Genomic DNA, 21,857 nt, shown 5'->3' on the forward strand with positions numbered 1-21,857 from the left:
CTGGATGATCTTTCAAGTTCCCTCCCAATCCCTGACATTTAGTGAAACTGTGAATACACAGGGTGTACGTTGGTCCTGTCAGGAATTCTGTGTAAATCAGACAGACAAAGTATTGTGTAAGGGGCTGCAGCTGAGTGAGTAAGGAGAGGGGCATTATCAAACTTGAGGATTCCTTGGCATTTTGTGGTGACAAATACCGCAAATACAAATATGAAATCCATTAGGTCAGTTAGCAGCAGAAGAAACACTTGGGTCCATATTTAGGGTCATTATCAAATCTGCTTCAAACGTAGATGCAGTCAGCTTAATGCAACGCCTCTCCTCCCGTCAGTGTGTATGTATGCACGTGCATACACAAGCACCGAAAACACGCATACCAATTCTTTGCATGTGGAAATGCAGCCAGGTGAGCTCTGCAATGGCATGAAGGCACACAAATAGGCATGTGTGAAAATGAGTGTAAGAAAAGCTCCCTTTAAACACTGGATTTGGAGACTGACCTCCCAGTGCTGTTCCCTTGGCCTAATTCCCTATGGCGAGCACCAGCAGGAGCAGATTTCCAGCCCAGCTGCAGCAGCTGACAGCTCTGCCTGTGGCCTTGAAGGGTAACTGTTGTTGTGCGGACTTGGTGACTGCCCTGAAAGGGTCAGTCACGTGTTACAGTGTTTCATCCTGAAAGGGATGGATACTTCTAGCAAAAACAACAGTTTTCCCTGGTACAACAAAAACAAAAACAAAAACAACAATTTCCCTGGTACAAGATTCAAAGTCATTTACAAGGAATTTGGGATAATGCAAACACCTCTCCCGATTTAAAGGAATTTCAGCAACATATACAAGACATAATGAACGCCCACAAACTTGATACAACCCTAGCAACCCGAGCACAAGATTTCGTACAAACACTGAAGGCTACATTTCCCTCTTTCTCGTCTTTTCAAAAAGGATTTTATGGAGTATGCTTTATGATCGTGCTTTTGCTAGTAGGACTTGTCCTGGTCCCCTGTGTTTTGCGAACAGTAATTCATCAATTACAGGCAATAAAAACAGAAATTGAAAGGGTCAAGCTAGAACAAATGAAACACAAGCCACCACCACCCTTAACTTAAAAAGATAAAAAGAGGGTGGAATGGAGGGAACTGTTGTTGTGCGGACTACGTGACTGGCCTGAAAGGGTCAGTCACGTGTTACAGTGTTTCATCCTGAAAGGGATGGATACTTCTAGCAAAAACAACAGTGACCCTGAAAGGGATGGATACTTCTAGCAAAAACAACAGTGACTGATTGGCAAAGGAAGAAAGAACTTCGGTTTCGGTAAGCAGAACACTGGAAACTAGGATAAGGGAGTACAAGAACAGCTGCTTGCACACAAGCCTCTGCTTTGTGCTTGGTTTCACACTTGCTAATTATCTACGATCTTGTAGTGTATCCAGTCTATAAAAAGAATGAGCCTTCAATAAACATTGCTTTTGTGCCACCAGAGCCTAAGCCCGTCTGTCCCAGGCGTCTTGAGCTGGTCTCCGTCATTTGGTGCCGAAACCCGGGAATCTCGGACTCCAAACGACAAAAGGCGTCGCTTCCTCCTACGAGCCGCGGTTGGTAAGTTGATTTTGGGAGGCAAGGACTAGGGAATTGGACAGATCGTTCAAGAAATAGAAATGGGTCACGCTGCAAGTACAGAAAGAGGTGTTTTTGCAGCAATGTTAAAGTCTTTGTTAGTTGCTCGAGGGATAAGGGTAACTCGGGCGCAGATTAGTCGTTTTTTAGATTTCATAGGGGAAGTTTGTCCTTGGTTTCCCAGGGACGGGACAATTAATATTGAAACTTGGAACAAAGTAGGTGAAAGACTCCAAGGCTATTACGCTGTGCATGGTGCTGCGAAAGTCCCCATCGATACCTTTACGCTTTGGACCTTAATAAAAGAATGTCTCAGAGGAGACACAGGGGATGAGAAATGGCAGCGGATTACTCGTTCTACTGATAAGCTATATCCTACCCTGCCACGTTCAAAATCTTTAGATCATATCCCTTCATCTATGCCTCCGGCACCCCCTTCATTCCCTCCGAGGTATGAACAACCGAGGGTTAGTAAATCAGCAGGCGAATTGCCACCTTGTCGACCTCCTGATGATAACGCAGTTCCAGACACGCTAGGTCCTGATGACTGGGGAGAATTAGAAAGAGAAGGCGTTGAAATACGTAAGGAATTAACAGCTGCTTTCCCAGCACTGCAAATTGCTGATGCTGCAGTTCAGACGCTAACAGCGACTGATAATGTGTCCAATCCTCCGGTCATTCTGCCTGCCTTTAGACCAGGTCGAATGCCCCCCCTGCCAGGAGTAGATACGTTACTCACGCAACAGTCTCCCATGCAATTAGCATTGAGAGATGCTAGACGAGCAGGCGAAACAATGAATTCATTTCTTGATCAGTGTCCCCCATCCCAGGCATACCCGGTGACACAGCGCCAGCTTGCAAATGGGGGTATTTTGAACGGTTATGAACCGATTCCTTTTAAACAGTAAAAAGAACTTAAAGCTGCTAGTTCGCAATACGGACCAACAGCTCCGTTCACTGCTGCAGTACTAGAGACAGTAGCCTCTAACGTACTTCCCCCTGCAGATTGGCGTAGCATAGCAAAAGCAGTACTTACAGGAGGAGAGTATCTTTTACGGATGGCTGTTTCAGATACTTGAAGGAGACCCAGACCCAACTTCCCCACGACAGTTAACTACATTGGCAGCAGAAGCCTTGAGGAAAGTTGAACAAGCAATTGAAACAGCACAAGTTACTTATGCCTCTATTACCGAACCAGGGCAATTAATAACACCTCCTACACCTTTAACCCCCATGGGAGTATTATATCAAAATGGTGTTTCACATTGGATTCATGGACGACACGCTCATTCTGGTACCTTACGCTCACATCCTATATTAATAGCTGAACGCATTCAAACAGGTCGTCGGCTTAGTGTTACATATTTAGGGAAAGAACCTAATACAATTATATTACCCTATCAATCTGATCAAATCACTTGGCTCTTAAATGTACTTGATGAATTTACTCTAGCTCTTGCAGGATATACAGGAGAAATTTCCAATGATTATCCAAAGGACAAAATACTCAGTTTGCCGCTTACCATTTTATTACTTTCCCAACTGTTGTTAAATGCCAACCAATGTCGGCAGCATTAACTGTTTTTACTGATGGTTCCTCTAATGGTCAAGCTGCGTTAGTTACATCTGATGAAACTTTTACTTGGAAGTTATCAGAAGTGTCAGCGCAGATGGCTGAACTTTATGCAGTATATCAGGCTCTTCTTAAATTTCAACAGAAACTTAACATTATTACTGATAGCGTGTACACTGCAAATGCACTAAAAATGCTAGAAACTGTTCCACGAATCAACTCCAAGGTAACCTTTCTTCAACAATACCTTAGTTTAATTCAATCCCTTCTTTTAATGCGAAACCATCCTGTGTATATTGGTCATATACGCAGTCACACGAATCTTCCCGGACTCTCAGCCGACGGCAATAGGAAGGCCGATCACTATACTAGAATTTACGTTGCCAATATTCAAAAGGCTGAACAATTACATAAATTACATCATGTTTCCGCTCGCACCCTCAGAAAACTTTGCCACCTTACCAGAGACCAAGCCCGACAGATAGTCAGAAATTGCTCTGCTTGTGCGCCCCTGTTACCTGTTCCACACTTGGGTGTAAATCCACAAGGTCTTAAACCAAGGGATTTATGGCAAATGGACATAACGCACATGCCCTCGTTTGGTAGACTTTCTTATGTTCACATAACAACAGATACATTTTCACATTTTGCAGTAGTGACTCCACTAGCAGGAGAACGCGCATCCCATGTTTGCACACATCTGCTACATTGTTTTTCAGTACTCGGCGTTCCTAAAGCCATCGAAACTGATAATGGCCCTGCGTATACTAGTTCCACTTTTAAGCGTTTCTGTACACAATTCTCTACGCACCACAAAACTGGTATCCCTTATAACCCACAAGGTCAGGGAATCATTGAAAAATACAATCATCTAATTAAACAACAATTAGAAAAATCAGAACGGGGAATATGGGGTTTTAAGGATACGCCTGCTTCCTTGATAAATCACGCCTTATTTATCCTCAATTTTTTGCAAGTTGATAGTGATGGGTTAACAGCTGCAGACAGACATTGGAATCCAACAAATAAACCTAAACCACTAGTATACTGGCGGGACCCTTTAAATGGGCAATTACGTGGGCCAGATCCGATATTAATGTGGGGACGAGGGTATGCTTGTGTGTTTCCCGCAGACGAACCATCACCTCGGTGGATCCCAGAGCGACTTATACGACATGCCCAAAACCCGGATGGGAAAGCTTTGGAGAAAGATGCAACGCCTCTCGGTTTCTCTCAACCGTGAGGCCATTTGGCAGCATCGGTTTCAACTGCTCACTCTTCTGATAAGTACATTACGGTTGTTACGTCATGTGGGATCTGCAGAAACATACTGGGCATTTGTACCAAACCCACCATTGATCCATGCAGTGACTTGGGAAGAAGCAACAGACATTCCTGTGTATAATAATCAAACCTTGTTCATGGGACAATATTCTGATGATCACATACAGCAGTTCTCGGCAAAAATCAATTATACAGGACAATTACATAGTTTGCCTATATGTTTTCAAGTGAATCAGACAAATCCACTGTGTGAGCAAATTATTTTGCAAGAAAATTGGGACACAAATGTTACAACGGGAATTCACTGGGCAACGGATTTTTATTCTCCAAATCTCACAAAACATACTAAAGGTTCAGGAAGAATGCCCCCTCATATTTGTTCATGTAGAACAATAAAATCCATAACTCCCAATGGAAATTTTGCACCAGGATGGAGACTTTGCCATGCAAACGAAACTACCCGCTCAAGTACTTCTTTATGTGACTGGAGTGTCATAAATGAAAATGGACGCCCGATTAACTTAGTTTCTGCCATTTGGACCAAAAATAATCAAACATATTATACCAACTTGTGGAAAGCAGTAGCAGCATTGGGACCAATTAAAGCAAAAAAGGTTAATGTGACATGGGAACAGATAGACAAAGTATGGGCAATGCGTGCATCACAAAACACTACTGTGTTCTATATGCGAGCATGTCTTCCTGAACCCTGTGCATTCCTGACAGGAAATTGTTCTGTAAATAGCACAAATGTAACGTGTACAGAGTGTAATATAATGAATTGCATAAACAGGTCTAGTGATTCCTTTTTGCTAGTTAGGCAACCCTCCTATGTGTATATTCCAGTAAATCTTACCCATGATTGGTATGCAGAGAGGGGAACAGAGGTGTTAGAGATAGTTACGCAGCGACTATCGAGTAGACAAAAGCGGGTACTAGGACTTACAATTGCAGGGATTGCCGCACTGATCACTGCTATCACAATAACGACAGTTGCCTCAGTATCTTTGTCACAAAGTATTCAAACCGCTAATTACGTAAATGATCTCACTGTCAATATTAGTAAAGCCTTAAAGAATTAGGAACGCATGGATGAAAAAATGGAAATGAAGCTGAATTCATTGAAAGATACAGTTGACATATTGGGACGTCAACTGGAAACTATGCAAATTAAGGAATCCCTAACTTGTCATGCAGAATACACATCCATATGTGTCACACCAGGAGTGTACAATAGCTCTCAATTTCCCTGGTACAAGATTCAAAGTCATTTACAAGGAATTTGGGATAATGCAAACACCTCTCCCGATTTAAAGGAATTTCAGCAACATATACAAGACATAATGAACGCCCACAAACTTGATACAACCCTAGCAACCCGAGCACAAGATTTCGTACAAACACTGAAGGCTACATTTCCCTCTTTCTCGTCTTTTCAAAAAGGATTTTATGGAGTATGCTTTATGATCGTGCTTTTGCTAGTAGGACTTGTCCTGGTCCCCTGTGTTTTGCGAACAGTAATTCATCAATTACAGGCAATAAAAACAGAAATTGAAAGGGTCAAGCTAGAACAAATGAAACACAAGCCACCACCACCCTTAACTTTAAAAGATAAAAAAGGGTGGAATGGAGGGAACTGTTGTTGTGCGGACTACGTGACTGGCCTGAAAGGGTCAGTCACGTGTTACAGTGTTTCATCCTGAAAGGGATGGATACTTCTAGCAAAAACAACAGTGACCCTGAAAGGGATGGATACTTCTAGCAAAAACAACAGTGACTGATTGGCAAAGGAAGAAAGAACTTCGGTTTCGGTAAGCAGAACACTGGAAACTAGGATAAGGGAGTACAAGAACAGCTGCTTGCACACAAGCCTCTGCTTTGTGCTTGGTTTCACACTTGCTAATTATCTACGATCTTGTAGTGTATCCAGTCTATAAAAAGAATGAGCCTTCAATAAACATTGCTTTTGTGCCACCAGAGCCTAAGCCCGTCTGTCCCAGGCGTCTTGAGCTGGTCTCCGTCATGGCCTGGATTTAAATTGCTCTGAATGACCCCACATACCAGCATAGGTTAGGGACTGACCTGTTGGAGAGCAGCGTAGGGGAAAGGGACCTGTGGGTCCTGGTGGACAGCAGGGTGACCATGAGCCAGCACTCTGCCCTTGTGGCCAAGAAGGCCAATGGCACCCTGGGACATACTGGAAGGGGCATGGTTTCTAGGTCAAAAGAGGTTCTCCTGCTTCTCTACTCTGCCCTGGTGAGACCGCATCTGGAGTATTGTGTCCAGTTCTGGGCCCCTCTGTTCAAGAAGGACAGGGAACTGCTTGAGAGAGTCCAGCACAGAGCCACAGAGATGATGAAGGGACCAGAGCATCTCCCTTACGAGGAAAGTCTGAGGAAGCTTTGGCTTGGAGGAGACTGAGAGGTGACCTAATGAACGCTTATAAAAATGTAAAGGATGTCTGTCAGGAGGATGGAGCCAGGCTTTTCTCAGTGACATCCAGTGTCAGGATAAGGGCAATGGGTACAAGCTGGAACATGAGAGGTTCCACATTAATGCTAGAAAAAAAACTTCCTGGTGGTGGTAACAGAATATTGGAACGGGCTGTCCAGAGAGGTTGTGGGGTCTCCCTCTCTGGAGACATTCAAAACCTGCCTGGACACATTCCTGTGTGACCTAATCTAGGTGTTCCCAGCAGGGGGATTAGATTAGATGAGCTTTTGAGCTTTCTTCCAATCCCTGACATTTGGTGACTGTGATTCTGTAACTGGTATGGAGAAGAGACAGCAGCTATTGAAATAAAGACGTGGTAAAAAAAAAAAAAAAAAAAAAAAAAAAAAAAAAAGTACTGTTTATATATTTATATATTGATATATTGATATATTGATATATTTATATATTGATATATTTATTTATAATAAATAATACAATTTTTCAGCTCATATTCTCTTTTCTCGTTCTCTTCTCTTCTTTTCTCCTTTTCTCCTTTTCTCCTTTTCTCCTTTTCTCCTTTCAAATTTCCCTTTTCATTCCCTTTTTCCTTCCCTGCTCCTTTCCTCTCCTCCCTTCCTTTCTTATCCTTTCTTCTTCTTTCTATTGGCTCCATCGCTGAAGACAAAATTCTCTTATTCTCCTCCATGTCTCACTAGAAAAAGTAGAGTCGCAACTTGAGACTATTCACAACAAAGAAAAGCTGCCTCCTCCCTACATCCCTCTGCAGCAACAGCAAAGGCGGGAGTGCCAGTACCTGTCCGTTGGCCCAAGCGGCCGGGAGAAGTTGTGCATCACGGCCTCAGTGTGACAGCGGGTGAGGATGACCACCGCCTGGCACAGGAAGGGCAGGAACGTGCTCTGCTGCGCAAACGATGTGATGCTGCGCAGGATGTAGAGGATCGGAGGCACCTGAGAGAAGAAGAGGAGAAAGAATGACTTGCTGCACCCTGGACTCCCAACCAGGGACATTCAGCGCATGAGCAGTGCCTGCTCCCTTGACATGCTGCCAAGTCCAAAGCCTGAATTTCATGCCAGCTACCCTGGTCTCCACGCCCTGAGCACAAGGGGCAAAGGGCACAAGTCAGAGTGCAACAGCCAGCAAAAGTCCAAGACACGTGAAAGAAAGTCTCTTACGTTCCAACAGATGTCCTTCCCGTGCATCTGCAGGAAGGTGGTCATCCACTTCCCAGCAGCACGCACGCGCACTCCGTTGGCTTTCCGGATGGTCTCCTTGATGGCAGTCATGAAGTCAACGGTGCGCTCTAGGGGGAAGTTTCTGCACACGATCTGCAGAGAAATGAGAAGCGGGAGAGATCCCATCACTGCTCTGCTGCAGCTCTTCGGAACAGAAAGCAGCCTTGAGGGCATTCTTAGCTCAGCGGCGTGCCGCTCATTCAGGCAGCAATCACAGCGCTCCCGCTGTCTGCACCCTGATGTTTATACGGAAGGCGGCTGAGCCTTCTCTCAGCTTCTGCACCCATGGTGTTTGCTTACGTGCAAAGCCTACCTCCCAGCAGCCACAATCACACATGCATGCAAGTGCACTCACACACACAAACGCACATCATGGAGTCAGCTCCTTGCACTGGGTGCCTGAAGGCCAGACATAGCTCAGAGCCTCCTGCTTCTTGCACTGGGAAAAGAGGACTCAGGGTAACAGCTCATTTGGGAAACAGTGTGAGAGGCTGGGAGCAGCACAGGGTTCTGCAGAAGCCTACGCACAGAGATCACCCCACCCCTTCTTGGGTCCACATACCATGGCCATTTTGGATGTGGCCTGCAGCTGAGAGGCGATGCTGCAGGCATGCAGCCCCTCGCACAGGCTCCCGATGTCACCCGTCTCGATCTCTGTGATGGTCGCTTTGGCTGGAAAGAGCACAGGGAGAAAAGGGAAGTCATGCTTCTGGGAATGAAACTGCTTTCCACGGGAGAAAGACAGAGGACAGGGTGGGGACAAGAAGAGAGCTGTGCACGGTGCCTCTCCCTCCTGTAAACAGGGCCTAGCCCGTGGGGCTCTGGTAGGGCTACAGAGGAGGGCAGAGGGCTGGAGCACGCCTGCTCCACTCACCCTGGATTCGCAGAAGGGAGCTCAGACAGGTGACAGCCAGCTGGCGGGATGCGGGCATGGGGTCACAAGTCAGAGGCGCCAGCAATCCCACCAAGGAGCCAAAGTGCTCACAGGCATCTCTTCTCTGCAGGGGTGAGAGGCAGGAACAAAGCTGTAGATGGCCCCAGCTCTCCCCAGCTTCTCCCATCTGTGCCTTCCCATGCCATGACACAGCATGCACAGCTGGGCAGAGCTCGCCTTCCAGCTCAGGGGCGCTGGGGAGGGAGCAGGGGGCATGCGGTGGGGCTCTTTACTCACTTGAAGCTCTTCACAAACAGCCAGCAGCTGGGAGCAGGTCTGCAGGGCCCTCTGGCGCTCCCACACGTTGCTTGAGACCATCGATTTCTGCAGCACCTGGGGTAGAGCATCTGTCTCACTGAGGATGTCTTTTCTTTCCCTTCCTGCCACCCCTCTCCCTGTCCCTCCTTTCCCAGCACTTTCCCTCAAGGCCTGCCCTGTTGCTCCATGTGGCCTCCTGCCTCACAGAGCACCGGCACTGCCGCCCCGCTCTCTGCAGTCACTCCTGCCTCCCAACCCAGGAGCTTTTCCTTGGCTGTGGCCTGCCAGGGGCTGGCTCCTGCTTTCCCCCTGCAGGGCCCATTTCTGAGCTCGCAGTGAGCTGGCACGTCAGCAGGAGATTTCTCCCCCTCTCATCCTCCTCTCAGTCCCCAGATCTCTGCCCCCGCTATTGACAGGCACCATGCTTTCTCCCTTGCCCCACGACTACTCACATGGACTATGTTCTGAAAGAAGCCGCCGCTGGGCTCTGTCTCCAGCAGGACCACCATGAGCCGGCCCAGAGCTTTCAGTGATGTTTGCTGAAGCTGAAAGCAGAAGAGGGGAGTGACGTGTAGCATCTCGGCTGCTGCCAGAGCAGAGGTTGTGTGTGCTGAGGTAGGCTTTGACCGAGAGGTGGCTGGGAAAGTTACGGCAGGTTACCTGCAGGTACTGTGCTGCTTGCTGTGACTTCCTGATCTTCAGCATCATCTCTGCTGAAGGGTGTGTCACGATGTTCTTGCAGCACAGGACCAACATCTCACGCAGGTCCTTGCTTTCAGAGGAGGGCTTCAGCTTGCTGAGAGGAGGAAAACAGGAAGAACAATCAGAAAGGGTCTTTACCTCTCCAGACTGGTTCAGACAACATCGGAGTTTCTCCTAATGGACAGCTACAAAGCCAATAGCCCCACCCAGCTCCTGCTGCTGAGCACTGCCTTCAGTTCCAGCAGCGCCCACCTCCTCCCCGGCAGCAGTGAACCACCTCCCGCTCTGGAGGGAAGGAGACCCCAGCTCTCCCTCTCTTCCCTGCCAGGGGACAGGAGCACCAGGGCCTTTCTCCCTGGCCAGAACCTCAGCTTTGCTGGGCACAACAGCCCAGCCGTCTCTCCTGCTGTAGATGGGGCTCCTCCCCCCCGACCCCTCCAGGCCCTCAGGAGCTGCCCAAAATGGGGATCACCATCCTGACTTGCAACCTCAGCCCTTACCTCAACTGCTCCAGGGCCAGAACCACCTTGAGAGGCACTGGGGAGACAGGGATGCCCGAGTAATACTTCTTCATCAGGTCCTGCAAGTCCCAGAGAGACAGTGTCAAAGTGGGCAAGGGGCACACAAGAGCTGTTCCACCCGGCCCCGAGACAGGCACAACTGCCACACACCAGCCCCATCACTTTCCCATGGAAGCGCTGCAGGATGCAGCAGCTGGTGCACCTAGCCCGCTGCCCAGCCGCTGCCTGCCAGCACCCAAAGTCCCCACCAGCTGGAGACGTGTGGCTGCTGGAGACCTGCATGCCCCCAGGGAAGCGAGCCTTGTGGCGCAGCCCAGAACTCCTCTGCAGACAGCCCTGTCTCTAGGCACTCACCATCAGGATTTCCAGAAGCTTTCCCTTCAGGGAGGGGTTAAAGCTTGCAGAATCACCCACAGCTTGGAAGGCAGAGCTGCAGTCGGTGATGCTCTGCACCAGCGCGAGGTTGTTCTGCAAGTCCTGAGGAGCAAGAGAGAAGAACATTCTTTGAACTGCGGGAAGGGACACAAGGGGGCTGCAAGGGGGACACGTGGGGACAAGGCTAAGGGAAGGGCTTGGATCTTTATCTGGGCACAAACAGTTCCCCGGGGGACCTTTGGAAAGGGAAGGCCCATCTCAGCATCTCCCCATGTGGAGGGGCTGCAGCTGGGCGCTCAGACACCCTGGCACGCTTTGAGCTCTCACCCGGCAGCTGCAGCTGTAGAGCATCAGGATGTTGCCCACGATGTCTCCCTCCAGGTGGGCGAGCAGCTGTTCTTGGGAGGCACGCAGTGCCACGCTGCCGTGGGCGAGCATGAGAGCGCTGCGTGTGGCATGAGCTCTCGTGCCGTCCAGCTCCATCTGTGTGGGAAGAAATGCCTTGAGAGACTCGCTAACGGCCCCCAGTGCCCCGCGATGCACCTGGGCTCCCAAGGCAGGAGCTGCAGGGAAAATAAGGCAGAAGAATGCCAAGATGGAAACCCGTAACGCTTTACCTTCTTGCGCCTGGAAATCCTGGCATTGCGGCCTTTGCACAGCCTGGACGCAAACAGGGTGAGCGTGGCCAGGACTGTGTGGAAGTTACTCTCAGCAGCATGGCTGAGAAGAGAGATGATTCCCTGCACAAAAGAACAAGGGGCCGTTGGCACAGGCCTGAATCTACAGGTCCTCTCCTGAGGAAAATGGCAGCAGTGCGGAGGTTGAAAGGCCCCGAGCAGGGCCAGGAGAAGGCCTCTGCCCCAGGGCCAGAGCGGGGATGCTGACAGGAGCTGGAGGAGAGGAGAGCTCACCTGGGCCTCACATGGCTCCTCTGCATTTGCCTCCTCCAGGTGCTGGAGCAGCTTCTCCTGGACGTGGAGGACTCCCTTACAGGATCCCAGCACCGTGCCCAGAGCCTTGTACAGGAACGACTGCATGGGAAGGGAAGGAAGAAGCTGAGATGTGGCAGCAGCTTAACCTGCTGGCGGAGGGCCAGGTGGGGAGGACCCAAGCTCCCTGGCGGTTGCTGAGAGCAGCTGCGGGGCCGAGCTTTAGCCATCCCCGGGCAGATTGCAGGGAAAGGCCCTCCGGGGGGCACAGACTGGGGAAGCAGCATCAGCATCCCGCGTGGGCAGAGCACCAGCCGCAGCCCCAGCCCCCGCTGGACACCTGCAGCTGCACCGCTGCGTAGAGCCGGGGGGAACTCACCTTTTCTGCAGAGCTGCTGGCAGAGCTGCTCAGCCGCTGGCTCAGCTCACAGCTCAGGGCCTCGATCCATGCCTTCTCCTCTATTGTGTCCAGCGACGCCTTCAGGAACTGTTGGAGAACAGGAGAAGACAATGTTCCCTTGCCCTTTGCCTCTTCCCTCACTCCCAAGTTGCTGCAGGCCTCTGGGGAGAGGTGCCTGGAAGAACAGTCCCTCTCCCAGCTCCCCCAGCATTCCCTCCCTCCATCAAAGCCGCCTGCTGCTCTTCTCATCAGACCCCCCTGGGCTTGGGACAGAGCGGAAGAGGCAGCGCCACAAAGGCGGGCGGCCGCTCCGCTCCGCTCCGCAGCAGCGCTTGAGAGGCTGTTCCTGTCCCACAGCGGCTCATGTGGGAGCGGGGCTCCTTGGGGCAGGCAAGCACTTCTCTGCACCGCGCCTCCCGGCAATGCTGTACCTTTAGCAGACGGCGCTCAAACTCGGCAGTGTCCGGGAAGCTCTCATTTCTCCCTGCACAGCAATAGGAAGAAAAAGACCCTGACTTGGGATCAAGGCACAGAAGAAGAGCTGCTGCAAACCTGGCTTGGCCTGGGCACTTGACACTGCCAAGCTGGGACCCGCACCTCCTCCACAATGACCTGTCCCTCCCCACAGACACTGCCTCCGCAGGAACACGGAACTAAGTGCTCCAAGGCTGCTGTCTGAGGGGACGTGAAGGGCCCATCCCTGTCCTGGAATGGGCAGATCTCTGGTGGGATAGGTCCCTGGGCCTCAGTGCTGACTCCCAGGAATGGGAACGGCAGCAGCAGAGCAAGAATTGGGCTGCAGGCAGTGCTTCCCCTCTGCCATGCTACAGAGCTGCATTTTCACTCCCCCCCTTCCCTTCCCTTCCCTTCCCTTCCCTTCCCTTCCCTTCCCTTCCCTTCCCTTCCCTTCCCTTCCCTTCCCTTCCCTTCCCTTCCCTTCCCTTCCCTTCCCTTCCCTTCCCTTCCCTTCCCTTCCCTTCCCTTCCCTTCCCTTCCCTTCCCTTCCCTTCCCTTCCCTTCCCTTCCCTTCCCTTCCCTTCCCTTCCCTTCCCTTCCCTTCCCTTCCCTTCCCCCCCTTCCCTTCCCTTCCCTTCCCTTCCCTGCCTCTGCCTCTTCTTCCCCTCCAGTGCTGTACCTTCAAGACACTGCAGCAGCAGGGGGATTTCAGTAGCCCACATGGCCCCCACAGCTCTGTGGAACCTGCTGTGGAGGTTTTTCATCAGCAGTAAGGCAGCAGCTTGGAGTTGGCTGCCTGCAACAGGGCTGCCTGCCACCACCTGAGTGAGAGCAAGAAAAAGCAGGGTCGCTTCTGCAGCAAGAGCAACGGCTTCCCCCCAGGATGGAAGCAGCTCGGCTCTGCTCTGGCAGGCAGTGAGCAGCCAACAGCTTTGCCCATGGCCATGCTGCTTCCTCCTGGGTGCTCGTAGAACCGGCCTCTGGAGCATCTACTCACCAGCAGTCGTGCCAGCAGTGTCTGGGGCGTCAGCAGTGGGCCTGCAAAGAGACAAAAAGTGCTGAGTAAGACTCCCAGACACTGCGTGCCCAGCCACACGCACCTCCGCTGTCCCTTCTGGCTGCTACCACAGGTCAGCAGAGCTCACTGGGGGAGTTTTTGCTCCTACCTTGAAACATGGAGCTGACGAAATGGCGATCCAGATGTTCTATCGGCCGTCCTGTCAGCTCCTCTCTCTCAGCCAGGGCACAGACACAGCGGGAGACTGGGATCAGCATACCCGTGTACTGCGCTGGCACCACAAACAACAGCAGCCGCGGCCACAGGAGCTGTAGGGAACGAGGCAGTTGAGCAGGTCAGCATTCCCGCTTCCGCTCAGAGATGAAGAGGACTCTGTGAATTTCCCTGAGTCCTGTGTGCTTCAGAGCACATTGGAGGAGAGACCTGGGGTCTTGGAATGGGACGAGGAACACGTGGCGCAAAGGCAGGGAGCAGCAGCAGGGCAGAGCGTGACTTACTTTGGACATCCCTCTCACAGAGACGTCCAGTGATGCCAGGATGTCCATGCAAAGCTCCTGGAGAGCTCCTTCTTCCTGGGCTTCCCGGGCAGAAAGGTTTCCGGTTGCCTGCACCAGAATGGTGTTGAAACACTGCTTATGCTCAGTTCTCAGGAGCCTCTCAGGAGGCTCAGGTGTGGCCCCAGCGGTGCTTCTGTATAGCAGCCTCTGAGCAGCACGGGTCTTCCAAAAGAAGATGCTGCCCACTGTCCTTACCCTTCTTCCTGTGGCGCGGCTGAACTCCCTGAAGAGGTGCCCTACCACATCCCAGGCTGAGCAGCTCCGGGTGTTAGAACTGAGCAGATCCTTGATGAAATACAGAATAGCCGTCCTCACCTGCAAGGGGTCAATTCTGGGTGTGATTTTCCTGGTCAGAAGGCAAAGGGAAGCCACCTGCTCATCGGGGCAGCCCTTTGGGCATGAGCAGAGACAGCAAGAGCAGTGGAGAGGCTTTAGCTACTGAGGTGAGGGCCAGGCCTTAGCACCAGGCTGTGCACTTTCCATGCACAGCACAGGGACCCGCCCGCTCCACTCTGCCTGCTCTCCCCACAGGAGCCATCGTGACCGCCTGGTCAATGGCCCAGCACCTCTCTAGTCACCCCAGCCCTGCCCGTGCTGGCAGCAGCATCACCACCCCGACAGCGCTTTCTTTTCCCAAACCAGCTCACCCGGATGCTGGGGTCGCTGCACAGACGCTGCACAGCCTCGACGACCTGGGGCAGCATCTCCGTCATCATGGGCTCTGCAAGAGATGCACAGAAGCATGAGCGGAGCCACAGCGCAGATGGCAGAAGGGAGCCCTGGCAGTCCCAAGGCGTGGTACTGACCAACCCGTGGTACTGACCATCAGAGCGAGCCAGAGCACCCAGCAGACCCAGGGCTGCCACGCATCCAGGCTCCCAGTCATCGCCCAGCTGCGACTGCAGAAACAGGATGGTTTCCTCTGGGCAGATCCGGGCTGCAGGGAGGAAATCCCACGCTATGTTAGCAAGAACCTCACGCCCATTCCTGAGCTTTGTGAGAGAGGTTTTGGCCAGGGCAGCGCCAAGCATCGCCCAAGCCCCTCTCCTTACCCTGCAGCATGATGCAGTGGGTCAGCTGTGCACGATCAGCCTCGCTGTGCTGCTTGCTGTCGTCATAGAGCTGTGGGAACAAGGTCCATTTGATACAATCACATCAGCACTGAGGACGGAAAAGACACTGTGCTGCCCGCTCTCGTCTCCCTGGGCACTCTCGGGAAGAGGACAGGCAGGCAAAACCCAGCCCAGCCCACCCCGCAGCATCCCCGAGAGTACATGCATGGCTCTGGAACAGCCTTGAGCATGCAGGAGCTAAGGCTGAGCCTCCTTATTCCGGGGCTCGCAGCTTTGCAGTCGACTTAGCCACAAGGGAAACTGCTGTGGGCGCAAGGATAGGCTCCCCTTACCTGGTAAAACACGGCCGTGGTGACGTCCAGAAACTTGTCCCCTGGGATTGCAGACTCAATGCCCCCTAAGGCCTCCAGGAAGATAGTGAGGCTCTGCAAGAGAGCGGGAGAGGAAGAAAGGGATGAAGCCACATCTAGCCACCAGCCAGGAGTGGAGAAACTGTTTCCCAATTCCCAACTGTTTCTCTGCAGGGAGAAGCTCCTGCACAGGCGTTCTTGTTTATCCCCCACCTCCCAGCGGCACCAAGAGAGTCTCTCTGCTCTCAATCGAGCATGCCGTGTTTGGGCATCATTTGCAGGCATTGCCCACCCAGCAGCCCACTTCTCCCCCATCAGATGCAACTGGATGTGGTCCTCCCAATTGTTAGCATAGAGCTCCTCAGGCACTCAGAGCCCCACAGTGGTGGTGAAGCCCCACGAGATCCCATCCCCATCCCCAGGAGATGAGCCCCAGTGATTCTTGGTTCCCTCCTGGCTCCTGTCCGGGTTGTTCCTTCTCTGACTGAAGAGCTCAGGAAGCCTCAGAGCTCCCTTGAACACCCATTCCTTCTTTCTCCAAGGGCTCCCCACCTCCTCCCTGCATCCCCCTGACCCCTGGTGGCATTTGCACGGGCCCCACGTCTACCCTGAGCCCTGCGCAATGTCTCTCACCTTGGCCACCCTGCAGGTGTCTTGGATCTCCTGACACGGGTGAACGAGCCAGAGGAGCTGCTCCCAGACCTGCTCTTGGTGCTGCTCCTCTTGCAGGAGAACCTCCAACATGGCAGCCACAGCCCCAAGGACGGCCTGTTTGTCCTGGAGAGGATGGCAGAGGCCCGGCATCAAAGACTGAAGGTCTGCCCTTCCTACGCAGAGGGCTTTCCCTTTCCCTTCCCCTTCCCCTTCCCCACACCCCCACACCCCCACGCCCGGCAGGAGATGGGCTTGCTCTGGAGGGCAGGCAGCTTTTCCCCATACCCTCATCCCCAGCTCCTCCTGCCACAGTGCTGTGACATGCAGCTGCTCCCTGGCACAGAGCCACTTCAGGGCCCTTTGCAGAGCCAGCCCACTCCCTCTCATCACCCATCAGCTCTCAGCCCACTGGGCACAGACAGAGCTGCCGACATGGGTGCCCCTGCTGCCATCCTGGGCTGGGAATGCAGCAGGGCTCACCTTTTCCTCCTGGCAGTCTTGCCAGTTCCACACCACAGAGAAGAGCAGCTCGTGAAGGTTCTCATAGCTCTGCTCTTTCTCCATGGCAGTCCAGGGGCATTGCATTCCTGAGGACAAGTAATTCTTGACTCCATCCAGCCACTGTTTCAAAACTGAAAAAACAAAATAAAAATAATTAAAAAACAATATTTATTTGTTTGTTTGTTTGTTTGTTTGTTTGTTTGTTTGTTTGTTTAAGAGAGTGAGAGAAAACGGAGCCTGTGAGAGTCTGCAGCAGGGCTGCTCTGGGGCCGGCACTCACCAGCACAAGCGATGCGCAGGACCTGGCCACTCTTCACCTGGCCCACCACACTGCGCAGGCCTGCCAGCATCAGCCACACAAAGGGGATGCACTGTGGAGCTGCGGAAAGGAAGGAGAGGGCCACAGTCAGAGCCCCGGCAGCAAGGTAGGTGGACAGCAGCCCTGCGGCCCCCAGCTCAGTGCAGATCACACTCAGAGGGCAGAGACCCCTTTCCCGGTTGTTCTAGATGTCAGGAGGTTGAGGGTACTCTACCATAGGTGCTGAAGAGTTTGCTCAGGGTGATGAGCACCAACTCCTTGCACATGTCCCCCGTGGCCTTCAGGTGGCTCTGGAGCTCAGCCATCACCAAGGTGAAGTGCGTCCGAGCCAGAGCCACCAGGACATTGCTGGCAGCTGTCTTGACATTGCTGGTCACGCCCTGGAAGAGAGTCACTGGTGACACGCGGCCCAGGAGACTGCCTGAGGCCCTTGGAAGAGCTAAGGCACCACCATGCGCCAGCAGAACACCAGCGTGGGCAGGCGGTTCCCTTTGCCTTTGGGAGTGAGCCCTCACCTGGGCTGCCGTCAGGTCCCGGGACACCTCTGCCAGCAGCCGGTTCACCACTCCGCACGGCGGGCGGCTGCTGTCTTGGCACAGGGCGCTCTCCAGCTCACAGTACGCCTGCGCTCGGTCACCCTGGGGACAAGGATCAGTCACGCTCGCTTTGCCCGCTGCCACCCATCGCTCTGTGGATGTGCTGCCGGGCCTGGCACCCACGGCACCGTGGCCCCGGGCCAGGAGGGCAAGGGTTGGTGGTTGGATGTCCCCAGCTCACCTCCCGATCTTGCAGGCGCTGAAGCAGTAAGGTCGCGGCGCAGGTAGGGACAGGGCTTGACACCCTGCTTCTCTCCCTGCGAAGCGTACGCCTGGGCACGCAGCCCACACAAGCAAAGAGACCTGGAAGGAAAGAGCAGAGCAGCTGCTGCAGGTGTTGCTTGGAGCCAGGGCCTAGCATCCGGCCAGCTGTGGGAGGAACGCTCCTCCAGCTCCACAGCGCGAGGCTGCGTGTGGTTGGTGGGGGCAGGGGAGGGAGCTTTCCCCTTGCTGGGGTCCTGGGGAAACCACGGTGAGCAGCTGCACTCGGCAGAGCAAGGACAGTGCTGCTGGCACGTCCTAAACACACACTGGAGGCACACGTGTGCTCGGGCAGCGTCACGGGGTCCGGAGAGGTGGAGGGACTCACCTCGAAGGGCTCTCAGCCTCTCCATGATAGCAGGATGCCTCCAGATAGACGCAAAGCTCTCTCTGGTTCCACTTCCTGCGGGTCCCACAAGCGGACTGAGCCACCGCTCCCACCGCTCCACAAGGGTGTATGAGGCAGCCACTGTGACACCACACTGCAGTGTTGCCTCACAGAGAATGAGTGACACAGCCCGGGCTGGGGACCACACAGGTCCCCAGGGCAACCCTGCAGGCTCTCAAACACAGCACGTTTGTGTGACGCAATCGGCTCTGGGGTTCCGGTTCCATGCTGACGCAGGGAATGACCTCAGCGGGTGATGGAGAGCCCCTGCCAGGGAGCAGCTGCTGGGCACCGTTGCCCGGCGTTGTCTTAGTGACTGGGGACTCCATGCCGGGAGGCACTGAGGCCCCCATCTGCTGCCCAGACAACCTCTCCAGAGAGCTTGGCTGTCTACTGGGGGCACGTGTCAGAGATGTTAAGGAGACTCCACCGCATCTGATCAAAAATGAATACATTCATACGAGAAAAAAAAACTTCTTTATGGTGAATGTAGCAGAACAGCGGAACGGGCTGCCCAGAGAGGCTGTGGGGTCTCCCTCTCTGGAGACGTTCAGAACCTGCCTGGACACATTCGTGTCTGACCTAATGTAGGTGTTCCCAGCAGGGGGATTAGATTAGATGAGCTTTTGAGGTTTCTTCCAATCCCCGACATTTGTTGACTGTGATTCTGTAACTGGTATGGAGAAGAGACAGCAGCTATTGAAATAAAGACGTGGTAAAAAAAAAAAAAAAAAAAAAAAAAAAAAACTATTTATTTATGTATGAATTTATTTATTTATGTATAATAAATAATACAATTTTTAAGCTCATCTTCTCTTTTCTCGTTCTCTTCTCTTCTTTTCTCCTTTTCTCCTTTTCTCCTTTTCTCCTTTTCTCCTTTCAAATTTCCCTTTTCATTCCCTTTTTCCTTCCCTGCTCCTTTCCTCTCCTCCCTTCCTTTCTTATCCTTTCTTCTTCTTTCTATTGGCTCCATCGCTGAAGACAAAATTCTCTTATTCTCCTCCATGTCTCACTAGAAAAAGTAGAGTCGCAACTTGAGACTATTCACAACAAAGAAAAGCTGCCTCCTCCCTACGTCCCTCTGCAGCAACAGCAAAGGCGGGAGTGCCAGTACCTGTCCGTTGGCCCAAGCGGCCGGGAGAAGTTGTGCATCACGGCCTCAGTGTGACAGCGGGTGAGGATGACCACCGCCTGGCACAGGAAGGGCAGGAACGTGCTCTGCTGCGCAAACGATGTGATGCTGCGCAGGATGTAGAGGATCGGAGGCACCTGAGAGAAGAAGAGAAAGAATGACTTGCTGCACCCTGGACTCCCAACCAGGGACATTCAGCGCATGAGCAGTGCCTGCTCCCTTGACATGCTGCCAAGTCCAAAGCCTGAATTTCATGCCAGCTACCCTGGTCTCCACACCCTGAGCACAAGGGGCAAAGGGCACAAGTCAGTGTGCAACAGCCAGCAAAAGTCCAAGACACGTGAAAGAAAGTCTCTTACGTTCCAACAGATGTCCTTCCCGTGCACCTGCAGGAAGGTGGTCATCCACTTCCCAGCAGCACGCACGCGCACTCCGTTGGCTTTCCGGATGGTCTCCTTGATGGCAGTCATGAAGTCAACGGTGCGCTCTAGGGGGAAGTTTCTGCACACGATCTGCAGAGAAATGAGAAGCGGGAGAGATCCCATCACTGCTCTGCTGCAGCTCTTCAGAACAGAAAGCAGCCTTGAGGGCATTCTTAGCTCAGCGGCGTGCCGCTCATTCAGGCAGCAATCACAGCGCTCCCGCTGTCTGCACCCTGATGTTTATACGGAAGGCGGCTGAGCCTTCTCTCAGCTTCTGCACCCATGGTGTTTGCTTACGTGCAAAGCCTACCTCCCAGCAGCCACAATCACACATGCATGCAAGTGCACTCACACACACAAACGCACATCATGGAGTCAGCTCCTTGCACTGGGTGCCTGAAGGCCAGACATAGCTCAGAGCCTCCTGCTTCTTGCACTGGGAAAAGAGGACTCAGGGTAACAGCTCATTTGGGAAACAGTGTGAGAGGCTGGGAGCAGCACAGGGTTCTGCAGAAGCCTACGCACAGAGATCACCCCACCCCTTCTTGGGTCCACATACCATGGCCATTTTGGATGTGGCCTGCAGCTGAGAGGCGATGCTGCAGGCATGCAGCCCCTCACACATGGCAGGAGGCTGCTCCCCCCCTGTGCTTCCCCTCTGCCTTGCAGATGGATAGCCCAGCACAATTGGCTCCAGATGACCAAAAGGGCCTCAGCTCAGCCCTCCAAACGGGTGTCCTACAAAAAAGATAAGTCTGCTCCAAACTGGAGGCTGTTGTGCTCCTACAGCACCATGGCAACTCCCAAAAATCCACCTGACCTCACCCCAACTTTTGGTGCTGATTTGCTAAGTCCTGACCTCACTCCAGGTGCTGGCACCGGACCTGCTGATTGCAGTGCTCGTGTCAACATGGCATTAGTGACCTAAATGGACAAGGATACCATTTTCAGAGCAGCAACCCGGTGAGCAGGGCTGTGCAGGGGAGGGCAGCACAGGGCAGCAGGGCAGGAGGCTGCTCCTCTTGTACTTCCCCTCTGCCTTGCAGATGGACAGCCCAACACAAATGGCACCGGATGACCCCAAGTGCTGGAGCTCATTCCTCCAAACTGTTGTCCTACAAAAAAGATAAGTCAGCCCCAAACTGGATCCGGCCGTGCTCCGACAGGACCATGGAAGCTCCCAAAAATCCCCCTGCTCTCACTCCAACATTTGGTGCTGCTTTGCTGAGTCCTGACCCCACTCCAGGTGCTGGCACCACACCTGCTGGTTGCGGTGGCCCTTTCCTTGCAGTCCTTGGGACACAGGCAGCCCCACGTCCATGGATATGGCTGGCAGAGCAGCAACCTGGTGAGCAGGGCTGTGCAGGGGAGAGCAACACAGGGAAGCAGGGCAGGAGGCTGGTCCTTTCATCCTTCCTCCCCTTCTGACTTGCAGATGGACAGCCCAGTCAGGACCTTCAGTGCTGCACACATCAGCGCCTCCAGGAACCACATGGATTGTGTGAAACAGAACTCCAAAGATGAGGACAGAAAAAGAGGCTAAAAGGGATGGATGGGCCCAACTCAGAAATACCACAGACACCACATCCAGAAGAAAAGGAAGCAGTGTAACCGAGCGCTGCTGAGGCCGGCATGGAAGTTTAGGAGCCACAGAGACTGTCAGCCTTCCTGCCTCAACCCCCAGACGACCACCCAGAAGATAACACTGAATTAAAGACTAATTGTAAAACCTTCAAAATAAACTGTCTCATTCCTTACACCCGTGGTGCTTCTTCCATCTCATGGCATCCACAGCGCACACTTTTGGGGAGGTTTCCTTATTTTCTCCATCTCCTCCTATTTATACACCT

At 52.7% G+C, this 21,857-nt stretch overlaps 1 protein-coding gene across 1 annotated transcript in view; it reads right to left on the bottom strand.

Annotated features, from left to right (window-relative positions):
* LOC306944865 (maestro heat-like repeat-containing protein family member 2B) overlaps window positions 1–18,418 on the bottom strand; it is a gene marked incomplete at both ends in the record, with an annotated part of 35,429 nt that extends 17,011 nt beyond the window's left edge. The window contains 30 exons of the mRNA XM_079533493.1: window positions 7,722–7,876; window positions 8,102–8,254; window positions 8,724–8,833; window positions 9,036–9,159; window positions 9,333–9,419; window positions 9,806–9,898; window positions 10,014–10,149; window positions 10,556–10,635; window positions 10,931–11,053; window positions 11,279–11,434; window positions 11,569–11,691; window positions 11,863–11,982; window positions 12,260–12,367; window positions 12,712–12,764; window positions 13,416–13,557; window positions 13,734–13,774; window positions 13,903–14,062; window positions 14,252–14,359; window positions 14,507–14,626; window positions 14,959–15,032; window positions 15,135–15,248; window positions 15,364–15,433; window positions 15,717–15,809; window positions 16,368–16,511; window positions 16,869–17,020; window positions 17,170–17,268; window positions 17,423–17,588; window positions 17,724–17,846; window positions 17,986–18,107; window positions 18,394–18,418. Of these exons, the coding sequence (XP_079389619.1) occupies window positions 7,722–7,876; window positions 8,102–8,254; window positions 8,724–8,833; window positions 9,036–9,159; window positions 9,333–9,419; window positions 9,806–9,898; window positions 10,014–10,149; window positions 10,556–10,635; window positions 10,931–11,053; window positions 11,279–11,434; window positions 11,569–11,691; window positions 11,863–11,982; window positions 12,260–12,367; window positions 12,712–12,764; window positions 13,416–13,557; window positions 13,734–13,774; window positions 13,903–14,062; window positions 14,252–14,359; window positions 14,507–14,626; window positions 14,959–15,032; window positions 15,135–15,248; window positions 15,364–15,433; window positions 15,717–15,809; window positions 16,368–16,511; window positions 16,869–17,020; window positions 17,170–17,268; window positions 17,423–17,588; window positions 17,724–17,846; window positions 17,986–18,107; window positions 18,394–18,418 (3,374 nt within the window). The remainder of the gene's footprint in view (window positions 1–7,721; window positions 7,877–8,101; window positions 8,255–8,723; window positions 8,834–9,035; window positions 9,160–9,332; window positions 9,420–9,805; window positions 9,899–10,013; window positions 10,150–10,555; window positions 10,636–10,930; window positions 11,054–11,278; window positions 11,435–11,568; window positions 11,692–11,862; window positions 11,983–12,259; window positions 12,368–12,711; window positions 12,765–13,415; window positions 13,558–13,733; window positions 13,775–13,902; window positions 14,063–14,251; window positions 14,360–14,506; window positions 14,627–14,958; window positions 15,033–15,134; window positions 15,249–15,363; window positions 15,434–15,716; window positions 15,810–16,367; window positions 16,512–16,868; window positions 17,021–17,169; window positions 17,269–17,422; window positions 17,589–17,723; window positions 17,847–17,985; window positions 18,108–18,393) is intronic.
* Between the last annotated feature and the right edge of the window lie 3,439 nt (window positions 18,419–21,857).

This window comes from Tetrao urogallus (assembly GCF_951394365.1).
Source record: "Tetrao urogallus genome assembly, chromosome: 1".
NCBI lineage: Eukaryota > Metazoa > Chordata > Aves > Galliformes > Phasianidae > Tetrao > Tetrao urogallus.